Source organism: Crinia signifera, chromosome 4, assembly GCF_055691185.1.
Source record: "Crinia signifera chromosome 4, ASM5569118v1, whole genome shotgun sequence".
NCBI lineage: Eukaryota > Metazoa > Chordata > Amphibia > Anura > Myobatrachidae > Crinia > Crinia signifera.
In genome coordinates, this window is record NC_139220.1 from 11,903,337 (window position 1) to 11,927,517 (window position 24,181).

The 24,181-nt window shown below is 50.1% G+C and overlaps 1 protein-coding gene across 3 annotated transcripts in view; it reads left to right on the forward strand.

Moving 5' to 3' along the window:
• Nucleotides 1–24,181, forward strand: part of LMNTD1 (lamin tail domain containing 1) — a 104,624-nt gene that overhangs the window by 44,604 nt on the left and 35,839 nt on the right. For all 3 annotated transcript variants that reach the window (XM_083181102.1, XM_083181103.1, XM_083181101.1), the window contains exon 8: nt 20,703–20,804. In XM_083181102.1, the coding sequence (XP_083037228.1) occupies nt 20,703–20,804 (102 nt within the window). The remainder of the gene's footprint in view (nt 1–20,702; nt 20,805–24,181) is intronic.

Sequence of the window (24,181 nt, forward strand, 5' to 3'; positions counted from 1 at the left end):
ATGCGCATCGAGCATGCGGCTGAGGCAAGTATTTCTAGGTGGGACTGATGGTGGACCAGGCGGTATTTCAGCGTCTACGGACGACTGAAGCGGTCGCACGGATTTTCACCAGGGACATTTGCATACAGTCGCAGAAGCAATACCAGTTACCATATTTAACTTAATAAGAAAACCCATCCGCCTTCCTGGATTCCATTCCCTAATCGAAGACTTCACTTCAATCTCCAAAATGAAATTGAAATGAAAGCCCACGTTTCAGCTCATTCCGCCTTCGGGGAGAATTCCACAATACAGAGTAAGACGGCACCGGCCCCGCTGTCCGCGCCGGGTGGATACATTAGTCGCGTGCTGGTAATGTGATAGAGAGGCTGCTAATGGAGGCAGAGTGGGTTCTGTGTGTGAGATGTTGTGTTCTCTATAACTCGGCACAGAATGTTCTGTCTGCACAGCGTCCTCGTAGGGGAATCGCCGCTCCTTTCATCTGCGCACAAGTGGGAATTGTCCGCCGCATCGTATTGTTACTGGGGCCTGGAAGAGACTCTAGAGAGGTGAACGTTGTTGGGGTTCAGCCTGGTCTGTAAAATGAAGAGGGCGCATGAGAGATGAAGCCACGGGGAGTGTAATATATGTTCCAATCCGGATCAGACCCAAGACAGAACCTGTTCCCACCGTAGCTCCAAAGGGTTATTCCAGGGTAAGCGCCGTTTACACTGCACATGGGTGCACGTGGAACTGTTCTGCCGGCGCTTGGTGATGACATCATCTTTATCTCTATATAATTACATTGGCTGCTGATAAAAATGATGACATCACATCGAAATGTAATTGGTGAGAACTATATATTATGGGTAAATTCGACATTTTGCGAATTTTAGACTTTTACTAATTGTTTGCAAAAAAACGGCTGAATTTGCATGTTTTCCGAAATTCGCACATTTAATAGGATGTGAATTGCGTTAAAAATCAAACTTTTTGCAGCGAGAATCCCACATTTTGACAAAATCGCATCCAGATTTTTTCCCATTATAAAGTATAAAACCCGCGAATGTAATAGGGTGCGATTTTTGGTAAACGCAAAAATATTACACCAGGTTCTGACAGGCAAATTTGACAGCACCATGTGCAGATCATTGAGAGTCTTGCCACTTTTTACGTAAGGTCCCCCGGCCGTACCTTGTGCACTGTGGTTGATCAGCGCTGGATGGGGTACCTGAAGGAGTGGGGACCCCCCCTAATGAAGGGGTCCCCCCAATCTTTACTTGTCCAGGGCTGAAGCCTGGGCTGTCCCCGGCATCCCAAGGCAGTGGACGTCGGGCTGATACGCAGGGGCGTAACTATAGCACAGCATGTGGGGGCGCCAGAGGCTGCGGTGCTATAGTTAACCCCCCAATCCCCCGCAGACTTACGTATCTCGCTGGTCCCGGCAGCTCCGTTCTTCTGATGAGGACCACCACAAAATGGCCGCCCCCATATAGCACACTGTTCTCTGAAACTGTCTGCTGTATGGGGGCGGCCATTTTGTGGTGGTCCTCAGCAGAAGAACGGAGCCGCCGGGACCAGCACAGCGCGATAGGTAAGACTGCGGGGGAGGGGGTTAGCATAGGTGACGGGGCGGCCGGGGGGGGGGTGCTTGACGGGGCGGCGGCGGCGGGGGGTAGGTATGGGCGCCCCCCCCAATGGCGGGGGGGCGCCCAAAACGTAGCTACGCCACTGCTGATACATGTAAAATTACATTAAAAAACATTGCTTTTTACAGTTGAACTACAAGTCCCAGCAGGCCCCCCCTTCATGCTGGGACTTGGCAAAGCACAAGTCCCAGCATGGGGGGCATTAATGGGCCCCCTTGGACTTGTAGTTCACCTGTAAAAAGAATGTTCAAATAAAAACACATACACATAGAATAGTACAGCTTTTATACACACATTGCGGGAGGGGGGGGGGGGGGGGTTTGAGGAGGAACATGGGGGGATAATTCTCTTTCTGGCTCAAGGCACCAAAAAGTCTAGTTTCGGCTCTGGGCATGTGCCTTCCTTCTGGGCTCCTTGAGCTCCTCAGTGGCGCTCTCTAGTATATATCCGTTTCTTTCTGGAGCGAGCCTTGTCTTCAGTGATGTCATAGCACATCACAGTTATGTCACATATGTCCCGCCTTGCTGCTAGGCCACACCCCCGAGCTGCTTATACTGTGATTAAGGCTGACTGACAGCTGTACTGACTAGTTTAGTCCTATAACTACATTGTTTTCTTGTTATATGCATTAGATCGATGTAAGTGGAAAATGCCGGTATAGGGCTGGAGTCCCTTTAACCAGCTTAGCCAGAATGAGAATACTGGAATAGTTTCTGTTGCACGAGTCTGAGCCCCCACTGGCGCCCCCGTGATGTTATATTTGGCAGCCGCCGGATGATGACAGCGCTTTATCTCGCAAAGTAGGACAACTTGTATTTTTAGAACTGCAAGGAGAACAAAACTTTTTCTTTTTAATGAAATGCGGATTTGCAAATTCATTTAGGACGTTTCAATATTACTGTACGTTAGGGGTTTCCAATCTAGGACGCCCTCCCGCTGCACATTTGCCCTTTATAACTTATATAATCTAAGGGCTTTTCTTCTGATGAAAGAGAAAAACGTCAAACTTCGAATACAAGTTGGTCCAGGATCACGGCCTGGATTCACCCGGATTGGGGTCTGCAGAGATGCGGGGGCGGCCATCACCTCTTATTTTCTACGTAATCTTGTGCATGAAGAATTGCGTTATTTACCCATCGTAAACAGATGTATTAAGCTTTAACAAGAGATAAATCCAAGGGTGATAAGGAGAGATTAACGTCCAGCCAATCACCTACTAACTGCCATGTTACAGCCTGTGTTTGAAAAAAGTCAGAGCTGATTGGCTGGATGTTTATCTCTCCTTATCACCCTTGCATTTATCTCTTGTTAAGGCTTAATACATCTGCCTCATTTTTCCATATTTACAGGTGTTATACAAGTGAGATGCCAGGAAGAGTTATGGTGTTGGGGGGGGGGGGGGGGGGGGACGACGATACGATGGAGCAGCAGTTTGTAAAGGACCTAACCTTGTTGTTTATATCACGGTATGTTATATGCTATTTTCTTCAATCAGCAATCACGCTTTCTATAGCTCCATTCAATAAGCTCGCTGACAAGGAGTCCTTACCTCCCAGCCATCCTGTTCTCATGACGTGTGTGCAATACAGAGACCATTGTAGTAACTTTTATACAATACAGAGAACATTCTGTTGGATTAAATATAATAAGGTGCCCACTGTAGTAAACCTTATAACTGACATAGAAGAATACTGAGCCCATTCTATAAGCCATCAGTCAAACAGAGCCCTTTATGCCTTTGTACAATACAAACAATGTTCTAGTGCTTTTGTTTTACAATACAGAGAGCATGTGATGGATTCGAATCTTGGGTCAGCACCTTGAAATGTAATAAAAGACAGTGCGACTGAATTAAGTTCACGATTGTTGTATAGGTATTAGGGAAGGAAATGGTGTGAAAAATGACAGAGCCGTCAGTTATGTGCCGCAGCACAGTCCGCATCTCATAAGTTACGGTCCTGCCCTGGACTACGGGAGGTGGCAGATCTGGGTGCGTCGCAGAGGTATCTAGGTGCATGCACAGTACGATCACAGCGCAATTGGCTGTCCACGATCATCGCTCAGTTGCGTGAACATAGGCACCGTGCGCGCACAAACATGAATCAGTTTTACATTTGCCTCCAAAGAGAAAAGACAGCATTCGATGGGATCAGTTTAATTCAACGTGACGGGCGCAATTCCAAAACCGCACACCCCATAGAAATGGGCGGGAAACCTGGCGATGTTGGTAGCGCAGTAACTGGGTGCGGATCAATCGATCGACAAACTAATAACTTGCATTAGTCTGACAGGTTATCTGTGGCCCATCCACGGTGAGATAACCCATCCCTCGCCCAATAAGTCTGTACAGTGAAAAACCATCTGAAAATCGCCTCAAATATATCGCACAAAATAATATACGCGGTTTCCTTGCTCGCGTCTCCTCTGCGGGACACTTGTTATCTGTTCTCTCCGTGAATCCTAACATCCAATTACCCGCATGATCCCATTACACTCCACCTCCCGCTGTGTACATATGCGTTATGATATAAGCAAATATTAATAAATGGAATAAAAATGTGACTCATGAATGCGCGTTGGCAGATTAGCAGCGTAATGCCGACGCGGAGGGGAATACAGCGGTTGGGAAGGCTGATATTATCCCATGTGCTTTGCATACGAATGGCCGTGTAATGGTGTAATAATAATAATGTGTAACGGATCAGGGACAGGCAGGGTACAGCTTGCATTCACAGCACGCCATACTGAGGCGTAAGACCACCGCTATTATCTGCTGCTCCATAAACAATGCGGATAGATTGGTGCAGGATGATCACAGGCGCAGCTGGGGGTTCTCACTCTTTATCTTGAACTCTCTATACATCCAGTCACCTTTTTAAAGGAAGAACGTGGGCCCGTATAAATGCTGTACGGTTATAATGCCAGCTGATTACAGTCCGCTGAACTGTTGTCCCATCTACCCCACCCCGTATTCCGGTCATTGCAGTCCAGTCAGAGCAATGACCTTTACTGCTAAAAGTAGATGATGCACACCTGGGGGGCTTCCCTTAGCCCCTCACACTCCTATAATGTGGGAGATCCACCAAAATTACCTCAGAGAGGTGCGAGGTAACAAGAAGCGAGGCTGTCCTCCTGTAGACATCGCACACAGATTGAATCATCAAAAACATATCAGGAAGACTGAGTCTGTCAATTTAAGACAGAGTTGCCTACTTTCTGGATGAACTCTCCAGAGGCCAGATGCACCTGACAGAATGGAGAGTGATAAACAACCAGCCAATCAGCACCTACATGCCAACGTAAAGGTTGGGTTTGAAAATTGACAGGTTGGAGCTGATTGGTCGGAGGCTTATCACTCTCCATTTTATCATAGAAGGCAGCCAGCGCCATGAGTTAGATGGGCCGAGCTGTCAGCAGGGCGGAAAAGGGGCGGAGACAGGGCCGGTGCAAGCCTCCCCCCGCCCCAGGCAAATCCTCCGCCCGCCGCCCTATGCACCCCCCCACCCCCGCGCGCTCGGGGGGGGGGGGGCGATTCCACCCGTGCTCGGGGGGGGGGGGGTGGTGGTCATGCATCGGGCGGCGGGCAGAGGATTTGCCTGGGGCAGAGGGGAGGCTGGAACCGGCCCTGCCTCCGCCCCTTTCCTACCCTGCTGACAGTCGGCCCATCTACCTCATGGAGCTGGCTGCCTTCTCCTGGGGCATCGGGCGGCAGGTGGAGGATTTGCCTGGGGCGGGGGGAGGCTTGCACCGGCCCCCTGCCTCCGCCCCTTTTCCACCCTGCTGACAGCCCGGCCCATCTACATCATGGAGCTGGCATCTTGCCCCAGGAGAAGGCAGCCAGCTTCATGAGGTAGATGGGCGGGGTACTAAGCCTTGAAAAGTGATAAAGTGGGTGTTTGCGGGCGATACTGCTGCCGCAGCCCCGTGTCCAGGGGGGGGGGGGGGGCAGTGTTGAATCACAGGCGGGATGGGGGGGGGGGGGGAAGAGGGAAGCCCCCTCTGTCCTACCTGCTCCCCGCTCCCAGCTTTCTATGGTACCTCTATGGTACCTCTCCTCGGTGGCTCATTACCGCCCTCCAGTGGCCAGCACCCTAGGCAAATGCCTAGTCCTGCCTAGTGGTGGCACCGGCCCTGGATCCCGAGATTGAAAAAATGCCATGGGATTGGCATCCCTAATTGTATACCACACTGCGCCTCCAGTCCGCTTCATATGTAACAGAAAATACCAAACCCCAGAGTTTAATTATGGGTGATCATACACTTGGGTGGTAGGGGTTATGGAGGGTCTGGTACCCCGTCAGAAGTGGCATTGCACCTAATGCTTGGCACTGCCCGCCTTCTGTGATTAATGAACACATTCTGGATCAGAGCAGGATTATGTACTAAGCAGGCCAGGCACCCGGATTACTGTGTTTATGTCTCTTTCTGTCTGTCATTATGGCCCTTATTCTGATTGAGTCGGATGGCTCCGTGTGTGGTCGGACAGCCGATGGTTGGTGTTTGCGCATGTGCAGAGGCGTTTCTGCGCATGTGCGAACGCCTCACACGTCCGAACACGGCGTGAGATCCGTGCATAAAATGATTGTACGGAACCATCCAATCAGGGGGTGTAGAGGGGCATGAAGGGATATTTGGGCTCATTACCATATACTGTACGTTTTCATGGGAACGCGTATGGTAATTCGGCCATGACGCACATGTGGGGGGCGGACAGCTGACATAGCTGGATGCCTGCTAGCCGCCCATATCCCTGCTTTTGCACGGAGAAATGTCCGAGTGGTCTGGAACACTCGGAGCTGTCTGACCGCTCGGTCCATCATTCGATGGTCGGCGACCATCGGAGAATTGGGGAGGTTCCCACAGATGGAGGAGGTGTTCACATAAAACATCCACTCGCGGTCCGTTCACTCGACGTCTCACCGCATTCGGACGGTGTGAGCGATCCGTACGGTAGGCGGGGCTAAGAACACTCGGTTCCTGTCCGAAATACACATCAGTCCGAATCAACCAGAATAAGGGCCTATAGGGAAAGTGACCCATGCCAGGCCAGGGGGCCCCATGAGGTCTCTTAATCAGGCTGTGTCCCTGGGGCTCTTGCTATGCCCCATGCGATGCCTGCAGTTAGTGTATGGAGAGTATATCATTGTGGGGTGTTACGCTGTTATGGCAGATATGCATTAGGTGTCCTCCGCCCGTGCCCTGCACATGACCTGTCAGCGTTCGCAGGTGCTCGTTATGTAACGTGGGAACCGTGTCAAGTCCGCTGCACAAATACACATCTGAGTTAGATGAGAGACGTGTGCGGCTCTCAGAGCACCTAATGCTGCTCCCCCAGCAGAGGAAGGAACTGCGCTGGTTATGTCAGACAGCACAGCTGCAGCAGAGTCAGGAACCCCTAACCCAGCATGCCTTGCGGCCGGCGCTGGTGCTCTGCGGAGAGGGACTCCCAGAAGTCCAATGATGGCAATGATTTAAAAGAGACAACCAACCTGACTTTGGGCCTCAGACTTGATAGCAAAGCACATTTTTTTAGCGGATGGACAAAACCATGCTGCACCGCAGGTGGGGCAGATGTAACATGTGCAGAGAGAATTTAGGTGACCACACACTATGTGACGTCAGAGAAGTCACATCTAATCCCCAAATCGCACAGTGTCGGGAGGGCCTTTTGGGTGGTGTGCGTTCAAACTGAATTCTAAATTCTAGTGTTAAGGTGCCCATACACGTACCGATTACCCGGCACTTTTTGTGCTAAAATAGCATCGTTGTGCATGCATTGTTTATGCGATGCAATGCTATTTTAGCACAAAAAGTACCGGGTAATTGGTACGTGTATAAGGCACCTTAAGAAAAAAGCAGCCAGTATTTATCCTGCACAGAAACAAACAATACAACCCATGCAAATCTAACTCTCTGCACATGTTACATCAGCCCCATCTGCAGTGCAGCATGGTTTTGCCCATTTGCTAAAAGAAAATGTTATTTGCGATCAGCACTGAATTAGGCCCTTATTGCAGTATTAATCTACAGTGTGAATGGTCGGCATCGCGCTGGTTCTTGCAGCTCGCAGGCTGTCACCTATGGACCATGTCTGCCCCAAGGAGCATTAAAAACAGTTTAAGTCTCTATTTAATTTGTCGGCAGACAAGAATTTTTGATCGTATTCTTTCCTATAATCTCCTGCCGCGTCTCTCAGAGAAAGGGTGAAGGGCTCCATTACACGTGGAAGTAATTACTATAGGAACACAATTAGGGGCAATCAGACCTGGAGCGGAGTAGTTACTGGCGGTTACAGGCGGACGCCGCTGATTATTATCCGTCCTGATTGCGGTGCCTTGTAAAGATGGGGAATCATCAGTTGGGAGCAATTATGTCGCACACTTAAAGAAAGGCGTCACCCATGAGTCCGTGTGTCCCCCCGTCCTTTGTCCTGTGACCAACGCCCTGGTATAGGAGGCCGACTTAGATATTTTCTTTCTTTTAATCCCCCAAAAAATGATAAACACGGGGAAATATTTGTTAGGAGCATCGAATACACCAAGGATAAAGTAAGAAGTCGCAGGATACTATCTGTCTGAATGAATGACCTGCATCAACAATCACGTTACAGACGGTGTTTGGAAAAAAAATGACAGTTAGGAGCTAATCGGCTGGCCCTTTATCTGCGTCCACTTTAGCTCTCTCCAAGGGCCAGATACACCAAGCTTCAAAAAGCGATAGTGGAGTGGAGAGTGATAAACAACCAGCCAGTCAGCATATAACTGTCATTTTTAAACCCAGCCTGTAGCAGGGCATTTGGGAGCTGATTGGCTGGTTGTTCATCCCTTATCACTTTTTGAAGCTTGGTGCATGTTGCCTCTGATGTTAAAACCATATATGGCAGACAGCAATTTCGGACCAGCTAAAATGCCGACAGGGTTAGTGCATATTTGCCTACCCTCCTGGAATGACCAGGGGGCTCACAAACATTGGGTGACCCTCCCGGCTCCTTGGAAAGGTGGTTAAGTCATCCGCATCCCCTCAGACCCCCACTGTAAAAAATGGCCCCAGCACGATCGGACATTGCTCCGCGGTGCGGGGTATGCGTCATGGGCCCAGGTGCCTGTGGGTACCGCACATGCTCCACTCAGTACAGATGTGCCCCAGATTTCACCTCAGAGGGACACATAAGAACCCTTTGTTGATATATCCTGAGTTGTTCCCTTCTGGAGGGATTTCACTTGTTCCCGGGATACACAGTGTTTCTGCAAGGTCAGGCTGACAAGCGGCCAATTCATGTGATTTCATTACTCCCAGCTTGACGTGTCTTGGTCCTCGTCCAGATTCTAACTTCTCTCTGCGAATGTTTCTGTGCGTGATCTGAGGTGAGGTCCTCGGGGCCTGCTCGCACGTTCCTCGCACAGAGAGAGAGCGAGTGACGGTTACCTGTGCTAGAAATGACGACCATGTGTCTGTCGGTGTGCCAGCTAGAACAGTATATACTGTATACTGTATATATACACACATATAATGGGGGAGGGGGGGGATTCTGGCTGACAAGCAGCGTACAGTGGCAAACGCAGGATTTTCAGAAGGGGGTTTCCAGAGGGGCGGAGCAAAGCAGAGAGATGGACACTTAGGTGACCCAGTATATGCCGGGTCAATTAAAGTATTATAGATAGACCTATATATATATATATATATATATATATATATATATATATATATATATATATATATATACATACAGGGGCGTCAACAGCAGTGTAGACCCCTGGGCATAGCAATGTATTGGGGCCACTACTGATCCTCCAGCGGTAGGGGTGGGGGAAGCTTTGATGTCCCCCGGGTGGTAGGGGGTATTATATCACCCGCTCAGCATGAAGCGCCTGGATCAGTAATTTCCATTAATTACCCCTTTACTGCACAGATGGTGGGAGATGGAGTGGGAGAAGAGGGCATTGGGATGAATGAAGGGGCACTGACACATAACTTCCAGGGTGGTAGAGGATGTTTAATATGCAGAGGAGGGGTGTATAGTGGAGTGGGCATATTATCCATAATTTTCTGGTGGGAGGACAGCTTGCTTGACTGCAGATATCTCCAGTTCCCAGAAATACATTTATTAGATTTTAATGGATTTAAAAACTAGAGAATCCCACCTACCAAATGGTACTGGGGACTGGGGATCAGAGTTTAGAAGGCAGAGCAATCTGCCAACGAGAATATAAAACTACATACCAGGTGTGTGGAGCTGGAGCAGTAACAAGCTGCTGGAAGGCTGATGTCTCTGGTTCTGGGAACAGTAGAGACAAGCTACTAGTGTCCACCAATGGGGGAGAGTCCCAGCTTTTGGAATATACCCTCAGAGAAACTCTGAGTCAGACAGAACCTGAAATATCTGACTTGAAAGAGCAATTAACAGGCTTGGATGGGGACCACTGCTTTGAAGTCAGATATCTCCGGTTCCCAAGGGCCGATTTTAAAAATTCTTGTACCCATGGAAAGAGGGGACCCTCAGCTTTCAGCCTAGGGCCCTTAGACTCCTGGGGGGGTTTCTGGGTACCCAGAAACCCCCCCTGCGTGCGCTACTGGCGTATAATTTTTAGCCCGCCCACTTCTCGCATATGCCGCCGCCCCTCTTCGCAGCCAGAATTTGCCAGCACGACTGCAAATGGATGTTTTCATTCGCTCCCTTTGCGGCGACACCCACATCATTCAATGACACTCTGAGGTGTGCCCAGGTGTTTTAAGGGAGGGTCCATCCATGACGTCAGCTCTGCCCCCAGATCGGCCGGTCTCAGTTGCAGGGTTGTGGAAGGGTCAAACTTACTCACATTTGCACAGGCCATAAAAATCGATCGACGGTTCGTGAATTGCGTACGGATGTGCGATAGGAGAGCGAATAGCGACATTTTCACAATTCTGATTCGCACAGCGCAGGTTTTCTGTCTGTCTGGGCGGCGGCTCCTTGCAGTCACCTGAAACTTTGCAGATGAGCGATCATGTCTGAATCAGGCCCTTAATATGACCAGTGATCTGTAAATATGTGTCCCAGCTTAGGGATACTGTGTGACATCCTGTGATTTCAGCTGCCTGTCCCGGCACCCACATCACCGAGCGGTTACCATGGGAACGCCTATGAACACTGGGCATTCCCATGGGTGAGTACCCTGGCCCGCTGCCCCATGCTGTCCCCCCCCCCCGCCCGTAACATTGGATTCGCCTGTTCGCCATGGCCGCATGCACCCGGCGTATTAACATGCGAACGAACCTGAATAAGGTCCTACAGTATGTTCCCACATGAATTAATCAACAGGGGTCCTCACGATATTGAGTTTATTCCGAATTGACTGACCCCAACATAAAACCTACCGGCGGAGGTGCATGGGGGGGGGGGGGGGGTGACTCCACCTCTACTGGGGTCACTGCCTCTTGGATCCATTAGCTGGTGTAGAACATACATGGAGCCATTTTGTTTGCTGTTAGTTCCTGATTGGCTAAAGGAGAAGCTATTAGCATACCTTGGACAGTATGGGGGATGGCCGTGTGGTGGTATTATGGACAGTATTGGGTGTTCTGAGAATGAGGGTACATTGTGGTGCCGTGAGGGAGGGGTAGGGTACTAATTACTCCGGAGGGGCCCTTTTGGGCCCCGGGTATGCTACCCCTTTCCCCCTCCTCCAGAGTATACCTGTGGTCGGGACCATCTTCCCAGTGATATCTAAAACAACCACATTAATGGGCATCAGTCCACTATACCTAGGCCCGGCGTGGCTCTCTAGGCCCCTGAACATACCCACTAGTGCCAGGGCTCCACCCCCTTCCAGGGAACTTTTACTTTGAGAATAATATTTCAGTCACATCTAAATAGCCGTCCCAGAATACCCACATCTGGATTCTGCATATGGCTGAATAACTGTGGTACTATATTTATTTATTCTGTCCAGCTCCTCAGAGGAAGCAAAATGGTGCTTGGCGCAGGTGCGGCCATATTGTTATAGGAATACCTATACCTCTCTGTGACAAGATGCATCTGTGGAGGAACACTATAACAGGAGCACTATGCGAGGTGCATATGCCACGTCTACCTCAGAAATGACATATACACTTCAGGTCACTGGCGTATCTATAATAGATGCAGGGTGTGCACCACACACACTGCACCCATTTCATCACACTCACGTCTCTGTCAGCTGTGCAGCTGCAAAAATCACTGGGAAAATGGCCGACATTAGAGATGTCCTCGGGAACGCAGCACAGGCGCCATGTTCCAGGAGACCTGTAAAAGCCAGTTACAATGCCAGTCTACTGCACCAGAAGGGCACTTAGTGGGTATGAGTGATTGGGTCAACCCTATTTAGATCAACATGCATTGAGTCGAACACTGAAGGTTGACACTTAAAATATGTCAACAAAGGCTAAGGTCAACACAAGCATTTGGCCGACAATGGGAAGGTCGACATGTAAAAGATTGACATTAGTTTTTCCATTTATTTTGTCCTGAATGTCAACCTAGGACAAGGGTGAGTGGGTGGGCGCGGGGGACACTGGGAGATTTGCCCACCTTTCCAGGGGCCCAGGAGGAGGACCCGATTTCCAGGTCTGATACAAGAGGCGCTGCTTTTCCACTTCCATATACTTTAATATAGTTTACCCAGATCTGGTGCAAAAACCTCAGAAGCCACGCAGGCTAACAGCCGCATCTACGTCATGTGATCTCTGAACCCTGACCTTCCTGGGATTAATGATACACATATGCCACTACCTGTGACTGGGGACATTACTTCTTCTCCTCTGCTTTGATATTTCACGACAGTTACTGATTAGAGTATTTCTGGAACAATTGTCCCACTCTCTTGTACTGGCCTCTGACCTCCCACCCCCCTATCCTGGCCCATACTTAACGATTAACAATGGGCCACTTGTTAGTACATGCCATTATACTGTTCACACTCTAGAGGTCAGTAGCGAGCGTCAGATTTAAAGGTCCCTGCTGCAGCACATTAGAATCAATTTGTATGTAAATATTTGCTCCTTGGTGCTTTTGTTGGTAATAAAGCGACAGATTAATAGGCCGCTGTTAGCACAGGGTATTATTCGGGGGCCTGTAATTGGTGTAGGGCTGCACAGAGGTCATACAGATCCCCAAGTCACTTGAGACAGAGCAGCGTGCTCCCAGTCCCCCGGTTACTCATTCATGTGCGTACGAGTCTGCGGCAGCATACAGAGTGCTCATTACCAGCGCTCAAGAGTCTATCTCCCAGTGCCTCTCAGCCTTGTTTGGCACTAACCGGCTCCTTGTCCGCAGCTGACACTCCTGTCAATGGGCCTAACCCCCCCGGCAAGGCCTCTGAGACATCATGTTGGCGTCCTGCTTCTTGGAATCAGTTTTATCCAACAGAACACCTGTGTCTGTGCCAGGAAGGGGGGGCTATGGCCTGGGGTTCCCTGTGTTTATTAGGTGGAGGTAATTGTAGGGGCACAGGTGTGTGCCTACCACGGGCCGCCCTGGTGGGTTAATGAACCAGGAGATGACACGCTGAACAAAACTCAGTGATGCTCAGTGAATATTTCCCTAAAATGAATTAGTACACAGGATAATGTTGGCAGAAGAAGATGGCGCAAAATGCCAGCAGCCTGTGCTTAACGTAGTTATGTGTGCACAGTACAACTTCTCTTCTTCTGTGCGCTGGCTGGTGCATTATTTGTCCTCATTCTGAATGTTATAGGAATGAAGGCATAGTACAACTTCTCATCTTCTGTGCATAGGCTGGTGCCATTATCTGTTCTCAGTCTGAATGTTATAGGAATGACTGCACAGTACAACTTCTCTTCTTCAGTGCCCAGGCTGGTGCATTATATGTTCTCACTCTGAATGTTATAGGAATGACTGCACAGTACAACTTCTCATGTTCTGTGCCCAGGCTGGTGCATTATCTGTTCTCACTCTGAATGTTATAGGAATGACGGCACAGTACAACTTCTCATCTACTGTGCATAGGCTGGTGCATTATCTGTTCTCACTCAGAATATTATAGGAATGACTGCACAGTACAACTTCTCATCTTCTGTTCCCAGGCTGGTGCATTATCTGTTCTCACTCTGAATGTTATAGGAATGACTGCACAGTACAACTTCTCATCTTCTGTGCCCAGGCTGGTGCATTATCTGTTCTCAGACAGAATGTTATAGGAATGACTGCACAGTACAACTTCTCATCTTCTGTGCCCAGGCTGGTGCATTATCTGTTCTCAGACAGAATGTTATAGGAATGACTGCACAGTACAACTTCTCATCTACTGTGCCCAGGCTGGTGCATTATCTGTCCTCACTCTGAATGTTATAGGAATGACTGCACAGTACAACTTCTCATCTTCTGTGCCCAGGCTGGTGCATTATCTGTCCTCACTCTGAATGTTATAGGAATGACTGCACAGTACAACTTATCATCTTCTGTGTCCAGGCTGGTGCATTATCTGTTCTCAGACAGAATGTTATAGGAATGACTGCACAGTACAACTTCTCATCTTCTGTGCCCAGGCTGGTGCATTATCTGTTCTCAGTCTGAATGTTATAGGAATGACGGCACAGTACAACTTCTCATCTTCTGTGCCCAGGCTGGTGCATTATCTGTCCTCAGTCCGAATGTTATAGGAATGACTGCACAGTACAACTTCTCATCTTCTGTGCCCAGGCTGGTGCATTATCTGTTCTCAGACAGAATGTTATAGGAATGACTGCACAGTACAACTTCTCGTCTTCTCTGCCCAGTACAACTTCTCATCTTCTGTGCCCAGGCTGGTGCATTATCTGTTCTCACTCTGAATGTTATAGGAATGACTGCACAGTACAACTTCCCATCTTCTGTGCCCAGGCTGGTGCATTATCTGTCCTCAGTCCGAATGTTATGGGAATGACTGCACAGTACAACTTCTCATATTCTGTGCCCAGGCTGGTGCATTATCTGTTTTCACTCTGAATGTTATAGGAATGACTGCACAGTACAACTTCTCATCTTCTGTGCCCAGGCTGGTGCATTATCTGTTCTCAGACAGAATGTTATAGGAATGACTGCACAGTACAACTTCTTATCTTCTGTGCCCAGGCTGATGCATTATCTGTCCTCAGTCCGAATGTTATAGGAATGACTGCACAGTACAACTTCTCATCTACTGTGCCCAGGCTGGTGCATTATCTGTTCTCACTCTGAATGTTATAGGAATGACTGCACAGTACAACTTCTCGTCTTCTCTGCCCAGTACAACTTCTCATCTTCTGTACCCAAATGAGGTTTCAGCAATTCTGTGTGTGTTATTAACCTATATGTATGGATGACTGCACACAGTGCAACCTCTCTGGTTTTATACGCTGGGTTTAACTCTTGGTGTGTGTATATGGATAATTGTCCTGTTACACGCATATTGATTTTCATGGCAAGTACTCCGCTGTCTCACTCGCCAAGGTTTGATACACCTCCCTCAGTTTTTGTTTTCCTCCCGGATGTTTGTGTTCTAGCTCTGCTGCAGCAGCGTCATTGCTGGAGAAGAGCCCAGGTATTAATGCGAGCTCGGAGTGAGGAGTTGGCGGAGATCTCTGGAAATGATTCCGGCAGAGAAACATGACTAATCAGACCTTATAATTCCTCTATAGTCTGTGCAGCCAAAACATAGCAGTCACCTTTCTATAACGTGTGATGCTGCAATCACAACACCAGCAAACAGCCGCCTGTTACTATCTATCATAGGACCACAGGACCTGCACATCCTTCTATTTACTCCTGACACGTAACGAAACAATACATGTTTCAGTAACTCAACAAAACTGGGAACTGGCCTGCGGGTCCATCCCGCCATTCTATTGGCTGCTGTGGAAATTCAGCAGATGAGGCCTTGTCCTTAATGACCCCATAATTAGCAAATCATCTTCAATGATGGTGGTGGAGACTCTATGTGGGTGGAGAGCTAGGCTGCCTGATGAACCTAATAGTACAGAGGTGGAACCTGTACGTGGGTAGAGAGCTAGGCTGTCTGATGAACCTAATAGTACAGAGGTGGAACCTGTACGTGGGTAGAGAGCTAGGCTGTCTGATGAACCTAATATTACAGAGGTGGACCCTTTACGTGGGTAGAGAGCTAGGCTGTCTGATGGACCTAATAGTACAGAGGTGGAACCTGTACGTGGGTAGAGAGCTAGGCTGTCCGATGAACCTAATAGTACAGAGGTGGAACCTGTACGTGGGTGGAGAGCTAGGCTGTCTGATGAACCTAATAGTACAGAGGTGGTACCTGTACGTGGGTGGAGAGCTAGGCTGTCTGATGAACCTAATAGTACAGAGGTGGAACCTGTACGTGGGTAGAGAGCTAGGCTGTCTGATGAACCTAATAGTACAGAGGTGGAACCTGTACGTGGGTAGAGAGCTAGGCTGTCCAATGAACCTAATAGTACAGAGGTGGAACCTGTACGTGGGTAGAGAGCTAGGCTGTCCAATGAACCTAATAGTACAGAGTTGGAACCTGTACGTGGGTAGAGAGCTAGGCTGTCCAATGAACCTAATAGTACAGAGGTGGAACCTGTACGTGGGTAGAGAGCTAGGCTGTCCAATGAACCTAATAGTACAGAGGTGGAACCTGTACGTGGGTAGAAAGCTAGGCTGTCTGATGGACCTAATAGTACAAAGGTAGAACCTGTACGTGGGTAGAGAGCTAGGCTATCTGATGAACCTAATAGTACAGAGGTAGAACCTGTACGTGGGTAGAGAGCTAGGCTGTCTGATGGACCTAATAGTACAGAGGTGGAACCTGGGTACTTGTGTATTTTGGCGGCGCCCATCGCATCGCATACCATAACTCATGCGATGGTATGCGATGCAACGCGATTTCGTGCCATAGTGTGCGATGGCATACAATTTTCAAATTGTATGCCATTGTACATGGCATACAATGCCATACGATGCGATGCGATTAAACATTGTATAAGCACCCTAATGGGTGCTTACAATGTTAAATGCACCGCCACCCCCCCCCCTATAAACGTGAACCCGAAGCGTGGCGAGCGCAGCGAGCCCGCGAGGGGCGGCGGTACGCCGCCCCTCGCAGGTATCCGCGTCCCCTGGCGGGCTTCACAGGTGTCCGCGTGGCGAGCCACGCAAGGGGACGCGGACACCTGTGAAGCCCGCCAGGGGACGCGGATACCTGTGAAGGTATCCGCGTCCCCTCGCGGGGCTCGCTGCGCTTGCTGCGCTTGCCACGCTTCGGGCTCGGTGGCTCGCTGCGCTCGCCACAATTTCTATTCTGAACTCCACGCCGACGTGGATAGTGGGGGTATGAAAAGGTCGTAGGACGCGTACCGCCGCCCCTCGCGGGCTCGCTGCGCTCGCCACGCTTCGGGTTCACGCGAGGGGACGCGGACACCCCCACGCGAGGGGACGCGGACACCTGTGAAGCCCGCCAGGGGACGCGGATACCTGTGAAGGTATCCGCGTCCCCTCGCGGGGCTCGCTGCGCTTGCCACGCTTCGGGCTCGGTGGCTCGCTGCGCTCGCCACACTTTCTATTCTCAACTCCACGCCGACGTGGATAGTGGGGGTATGAAAAGGTCGTAGGACGCGTAGCGCCGCCCCTCGCGGGCGCTCTGCGCACGCCACGCTTTGGGTTCACGTTTATAGTGGGGGGGTGGCGTGGGGGTGCATTTAACATTGTAAGCACCCATTAGGGTGCTCAAAAGCACCCTTTAGGGTGCTTATACGATTTTTCATCGCATAGGGGGTCAAAATCGCATCGCATCGCATGCCATCGGGTACATGGCATGCGATGCGATGCGTTCATCGCACGATGCTGAAATCGGGCGCCGCCAAAAAACACAAGTACCGGAACCTGTACGTGGGTAGAGAGCTAGGCTGTCTGATGGACCTAATAGTACAGAGGTAGAACCTGTACGTGGGTAGAGAGTAGTACAGAGGTGGAACCTGTACGTGGGTAGAGAGCTAGGCTGTCTGATGAACCTAATAGTACAGAGGTGTCTGTGTGCGTGTATATGTGGTAGGGATTATAGATTGTAAGCTCCACTGGGGCAGGGACTGATGTGAATGTTCAAATATTCTCTGTACAGCGCTGCGGAATATGTATGCGCTATATAATAACTGGTAATAATATTCTCTGTACAGCGCTGCGGAATATGTGTGCGCTATATAATAACTGGTAATAATATTCTCTGTACAGCGCTGCAGAATATGTGTGCGCTATATAATATAACTGTTAATAAATAAATAATGGTCTTATTACTGTATGAGCGTGTTTCGTCTCCTGCAAGCGACCTGTTTGCTGTTTTTATGCCAGCTCTATAACATCTCTCCCTGTATCACCACACAGCTCTCTAACATCTCTCCCTGTATCACCGCACAGCTCTATAACAACTCTCCCTGTATCACTGCACAGCTTTCTAACATCTCTCCCTGTATCACCGCACAGCTCTCTAACATCTCTTCCTGTATCACCGCACAGCTCTATAACATCTCTCCCTGTATCACCGCACAGCTCTCTAACTTCTCTCCCTGTATCCTGAATCACTGCACAGCTCTCTAACATCTCCCCCTGTATCCTGAATCACCGCATAGCTCTCTAACATCTCTCCCTGTATCCTGAATCACCGCACAGCTCTCTAACATCTCTCCCTGTATCACCGCACAGCTCTCTAACCTCTCTCCCTGTATCCTGTATCACTGCACAGCTCTCTAACATCTCTCCCTGTATCACCGCACAGCTCTCTAACATCTTTCCCTGTATCACCGCACAGCTCTCTAACATCTCCCCCTGTATCCTGAATCACTGCATAGCTCTCTAACATCTCTCCCTGTATCCTGAATCACCGCACAGCTCTCTAACATCTCTCCCTGTATCCTGTATCACTGCACAGCTCTCTAACATCTCTCCCTGTATCACCGCACAGCTCTCTAACATCTTTCCCTGTATCACCGCAAAGCTCTCTAACATCTCCCCCTGTATCCTGAATCACCGCACAGCTCTCTAACATCTCTCCCTGTATCACCGCACAGCTCTCTAACCTCTCTCCCTGTATCCTGTATCACTGCACAGCTCTCTAACATCTCTCCCTGTATCCTGTATCACTGCACAGCTCTCTAACATCTCTCCCTGTATCACCGCACAGCTCTCTAACATCTTTCCCTGTATCACCGCACAGCTCTCTAACATCTCTCCCTGTATCCTGTATCACCACACAGCTCTCTAACATCTCTCCCTGTATCACCGCACAGCTCTCTAACATCTCTACCTGTATCCTGTATCACCGCACAGCTCTCTAACATCTCTCCCTGTATCACTGCACAGCTCTCTAACATCTCTCCCTGTATCACAGCACAGCTCTCTAACATCTCTCCCTGTATCACTGCACAGCTCTCTAACATCTCTCCCTGTATCACTGCACAGCTCTCTAACATCTCTCCCTGTATCACTGCACAGCTCTCTAACATCTCTCCCTGTATCCTGAATCACTGCACATCTCTCTAACATTTCTCCTTGTATCACCGCACAGGTCTCTAACATCTCTCCCTGTATCACTGCACAGCTCTCTAACATCTCTCCCTGTATCACCGCACAGCTCTCTAACATCTTTCCCTGTATCACCGCACAGGTCTCTAACATCTCCCTGTATCACCGCACAGCTCTCTAACATCTCTCCCTGTATCACCGCGCAGCTCTCTAACATCTCTCCCTGTATCCTGAATCACTGCACAGCTCTCTAACATCTCTCCCTGTATCCTGAATCACCGCACAGCCCTCTAACATCTCTCCCTGTATCCTGTATCACTGCACAGCTCTCTAACATCTCTCCCTGTATCCTGTATCACTGCACAGCTCTCTAACATCTCTCCCTGTATCACCGCACAGCTCTCTAACATCTTTCCCTGTATCACCGCAAAGCTCTCTAACATCTCCCCCTGTATCCTGAATCACCGCACAGCTCTCTAACATCTCTCCCTGTATCACCGCACAGCTCTCTAACCTCTCTCCCTGTATCCTGTATCACTGCACAGCTCTCTAACATCTCTCCCTGTATCCTGTATCACTGCACAGCTCTCTAACATCTCTCCCTGTATCACCGCACAGCTCTCTAACATCTTTCCCTGTATCACCGCACAGCTCTCTAACATCTCTCCCTGTATCCTGTATCACCACACAGCTCTCTAACATCTCTCCCTGTATCACCGCACAGCTCTCTAACATCTCTACCTGTATCCTGTATCACCGCACAGCTCTCTAACATCTCTCCCTGTATCACTGCACAGCTCTCTAACATCTCTCCCTGTATCACAGCACAGCTCTCTAACATCTCTCCCTGTATCACTGCACAGCTCTCTAACATCTCTCCCTGTATCACTGCACAGCTCTCTAACATCTCTCCCTGTATCACTGCACAGCTCTCTAACATCTCTCCCTGTATCCTGAATCACTGCACAGCTCTCTAACATTTCTCCTTGTATCACCGCACAGGTCTCTAACATCGCTCCCTGTATCACTGCACAGCTCTCTAACATCTCTCCCTGTATCACCGCACAGCTCTCTAACATCTTTCCCTGTATCACCGCACAGGTCTCTAACATCTCCCTGTATCACCGCACAGCTCTCTAACATCTCTCCCTGTATCCTGTATCACCACACAGCTCTCTAACATCTCTCCCTGTATCACCGCACAGCTCTCTAACATCTCTACCTGTATCCTGTATCACCGCACAGCTGTCTAACATCTCTCCCTGTATCACCGCACAGCTCTCTAACATCTCTCCCTGTATCACCGCACAGCTCTCTAACATCTCTCCCTGTATCACTGCGCAGCTCTCTAACATCTCTCCCTGTATCACCGCACAGCTCTCTAACCTCTCTCCCTGTATCCTGTATCACTGCACAGCTCTCTAACATCTTTACCTGTATCCTGTATCACTGCACAGCTCTCTAACATCTCTCCCTGTATCACAACACAATTCTCTAACATCTCTCCCTGTATCACTGCACAGCTCTCTAACATCTCTCCCTGTATCACTGCACAGCTCTCTAACATCTCTCCCTGTATCACCGCACAGCTGTTCTCAGAGGACACCAGCAACAGGACGCTGATGGAGAAGCTGGAAGCCGAACATATCAGGGGCCTGCAGCACATACGGACCCTGGAGGCCAGGCTGGAGGTCAGTGTCTGTCATTTAGTGGTAATTACACCAGGTCCCCCGCCCCCCTCCTCCCCACTACAAAGAGCAGCGTTGGCAGCTGCAGATGGAGATTGCCATTTAATTTCCCATTACATAAAATAATATGCCCAATTGTGTGTCCCAAGAGCGGAGCGTTCCCTTCCCAACAATGGGGCCATTCAGAGCCTCGTTGGAGTATTTCCTGTCTCTCTCGGTCCTGTAATTCTCTGATATTAAAGGAGAAGACAGTAAGTCTGGGTGATATCGGGGTGTCACTATGAGAAGTCTGGGTGGCAGGATATCGGGGTGTCACTATGAGAAGTCTGGGTGGCAGGATATCGGGGTATCACTATGAGAAGTCTGGGCGGCAGGATATCGGGGTATCACTATGAGAAGTCTGGGTGGCAGGATATCGGGGTGTCACTATGAGAAGTCTGGGTGGCAGGATATCGGGGTGTCACTATGAGAAGTCTGGGAGGCAGGATATCGGGGTATCACTATGAGAAGTCTGGGTGGCAGGATATCGGGGTATCACTATGAGAAGTCTGGGCGGCAGGATATCGGGGTATCACTATGAGAAGTCTGGGCGGCAGGATATCGGGGTGTCCCTATGAGAAGTCTGGGTGGCAGGATATCGGGGTATCACTATGAGAAGTCTGGGTGGCAGGATATCGGGGTATCACTATGAGAAGTCTGGGTGGCAGGATATCGGGGTATCACTATGAGAAGTCTGGCCGGCAGGATATCGGGGTGTCGCTATGAGTAGTCTGGGTGGCAGGATATCGGGGTGTCACTATGAGAAGACTGGGCGGCAGGATATCGGGGTGTCGCTATGAGATGTCTGGGTGGCAGGATATCGGGGTGTCACTATGAGAAGTCTGGGTGTCAGGATATCAGGTGTCACTATGAGAAGTCTGGGTGGCAGGATATCGGGGTATCACTATGAGAAGTCTGGGCGGCAGGATATCGGGGTGTCACTATGAGAAGTCTGGGTTCCGGATATCGGGGTGTCACTATGAGAAGTCTGGGTGTCAGGATATCGGGGTGTCCCTATGAGAAGTCTGGGCGGCAGGATATCGGGGTGTCACTATAAGTAGTCTGGGCGGCAGGATATCGGGGTGTCACTGTGAGAAGTCTGGGTGGCAGGATATCGGGGTGTCACTATGAGAAGTCTGGGTTCCGGATATCGGGGTGTCACTATGAGAAGTCTGGGCGGCAGGATATCAGGTGTCACTATGAGAAGTCTGGGTGGCAGGATATCGGGGTATCACTATGAGAAGTCTGGGTGGCAGGATATCGGGGTGTCACTATGAGAAGTCTGGGTTCCGGATATCGGGGTGTCACTATGAGAAGTCTGGGCGGCAGGATATCGGGGTGTCACTATGAGAAGTCTGGGTGGCAGGATATCGGGGTGTCACTATGTGAAGTCTGGGTAGCAGGATATCGGGGTGTCACTGTGAGAAGTCTGGGTAGCAGGATATCGGGGTGTCCCTATGAGAAGTCTGGGTGGCAGGATATCGGGGTGTCACTGTGAGAAGTCTGGGTGGCAGGATATCGGGGTGTCACTATGAGAAGTCTGGGTGTCAGGATATCGGGGTGTCGCTATGAGAAGTCTGGGTGGCAGGATATCGGGGTGTCACTATGAGAAGTCTGGGCGGCAGGATATAGGGGTATCACTATGAGAAGTCTGGGTGGCAGGATATCGGGGTGTCACTATGAGAAGTCTGGGTAGCAGGATATCGGGGTGTCACTGTGAGAAGTCTGGGTAGCAGGATATCGGGGTGTCCCTATGAGAAGTCTGGGTGGCAGGATATCGGGGTGTCGCTATGAGAAGTCTGTGTGGCAGGATATCGGGGTGTCACTATGAGAAGTCTGGGTGGCAGGATATCGGGGTGTCCCTATGAGAAGTCTGGCCGGCAGGATATCGGGGTGTCACTGTGAGAAGTCTGGGTGGCAGGATATCGGGTGTCACTATGAGAAGTCTGGGTAGCAGGATATCGGGGTGTCGCTATGAGAAGTCTGGGTGGCAGGATATCGGGGTATCACTATGAGAAGTCTGGGTGGCAGGATATCGGGGTGTCGCTATGAGAAGTCTGGGCGGCAGGATATCGGGGTATCACTATGAGAAGTCTGGGTGGCAGGATATCGGGGTGTCGCTATGAGAAGTCTGGGTGGCAGGATATCGGGGTGTCGCTATGAGAAGTCTGGACGGCAGGATATCGGGGTATCACTATGAGAAGTCTGGGTGGCAGGATATCGGGGTGTCACTACGAGAAGTCTGGGTGGCAGGATATCGGGGTATCACTATGAGAAGTCTGGGTGGCAGGATATCGGGGTGTCACTACGAGAAGTCTGGGTGGCAGGATATCGGGGTGTCACTATGAGAAGTCTGGGTGGCAGGATATCAGGTGTCACTATGAGGAGTCTGGGTGACAGGATATCGGGGTATCACTGTGAGAAGTCTGTGTGGCAGGATATCAGGGTGTCGCTATGAGGAGTCTGGGCGGCAGGATATCGGGGTGTCACTATGAGAAGTCTGGGTGGCAGGATATCGGGGTGTCACTATGAGAAGTCTGGGTGGCAGGATATCAGGTGTCACTATAAGAAGACTGGCCGGCAGGATATCGGGGTGTCACTATGAGAGGTCTGGGTGGCAGGATATCGGGGTATCACTATTAGAAGTCTGGGTGGCAGGATATCGGGGTGTCACTGTGAGAAGTCTGGGTGGCACTATATCGGGGTGTCCCTATGAGGAGTCTGGGTGGCAGGATATCGGGGTGTCACTGTGAGAAGTCTGGGTGGCAGGATATCAGGTGTCGCTATGAGAAGTCTGGCCGGCAGGATATCGGGGTGTCACTATGAGAAGTCTGGGTGGCAGGATATCGGGGTGTCACTATGAGAAGTCTGGGCGGCAGGATTTCGGGGTGTCCCTATGAGAAGTCTGGGTGGCAGGATATCGGGGTGTCACTATGAGAAGTCTGGGCGGCAGGATATCGGGGTATCACTATGAGAAGTCTGGGTGGCAGGATATCGGGGTGTCACTATGAGAAGTCTGGGTGGCAGGATATCGGGGTGTCACTGTGAGAAGTCTGGATGGCAGGATATCGGGGTGTCACTATGAGAAGTCTGGGCGGCAGGATATCGGGGTGTCGCTATGAGAAGTCTGGGCGGCAGGATATCGGGGTGTCGCTATGAGAAGTCTGGGTGGCAGGATATCGGGGTATCACTATGAGAAGTCTGGGCGGCAGGATATCGGGGTGTCGCTATGAGAAGTCTGGGTGGCAGGATATCGGGGTGTCGCTATGAGAAGTCTGGGCGGCAGGATATCGGGGTATCACTATGAGAAGTCTGGGCGGCAGGATATCGGGGTGTCGCTA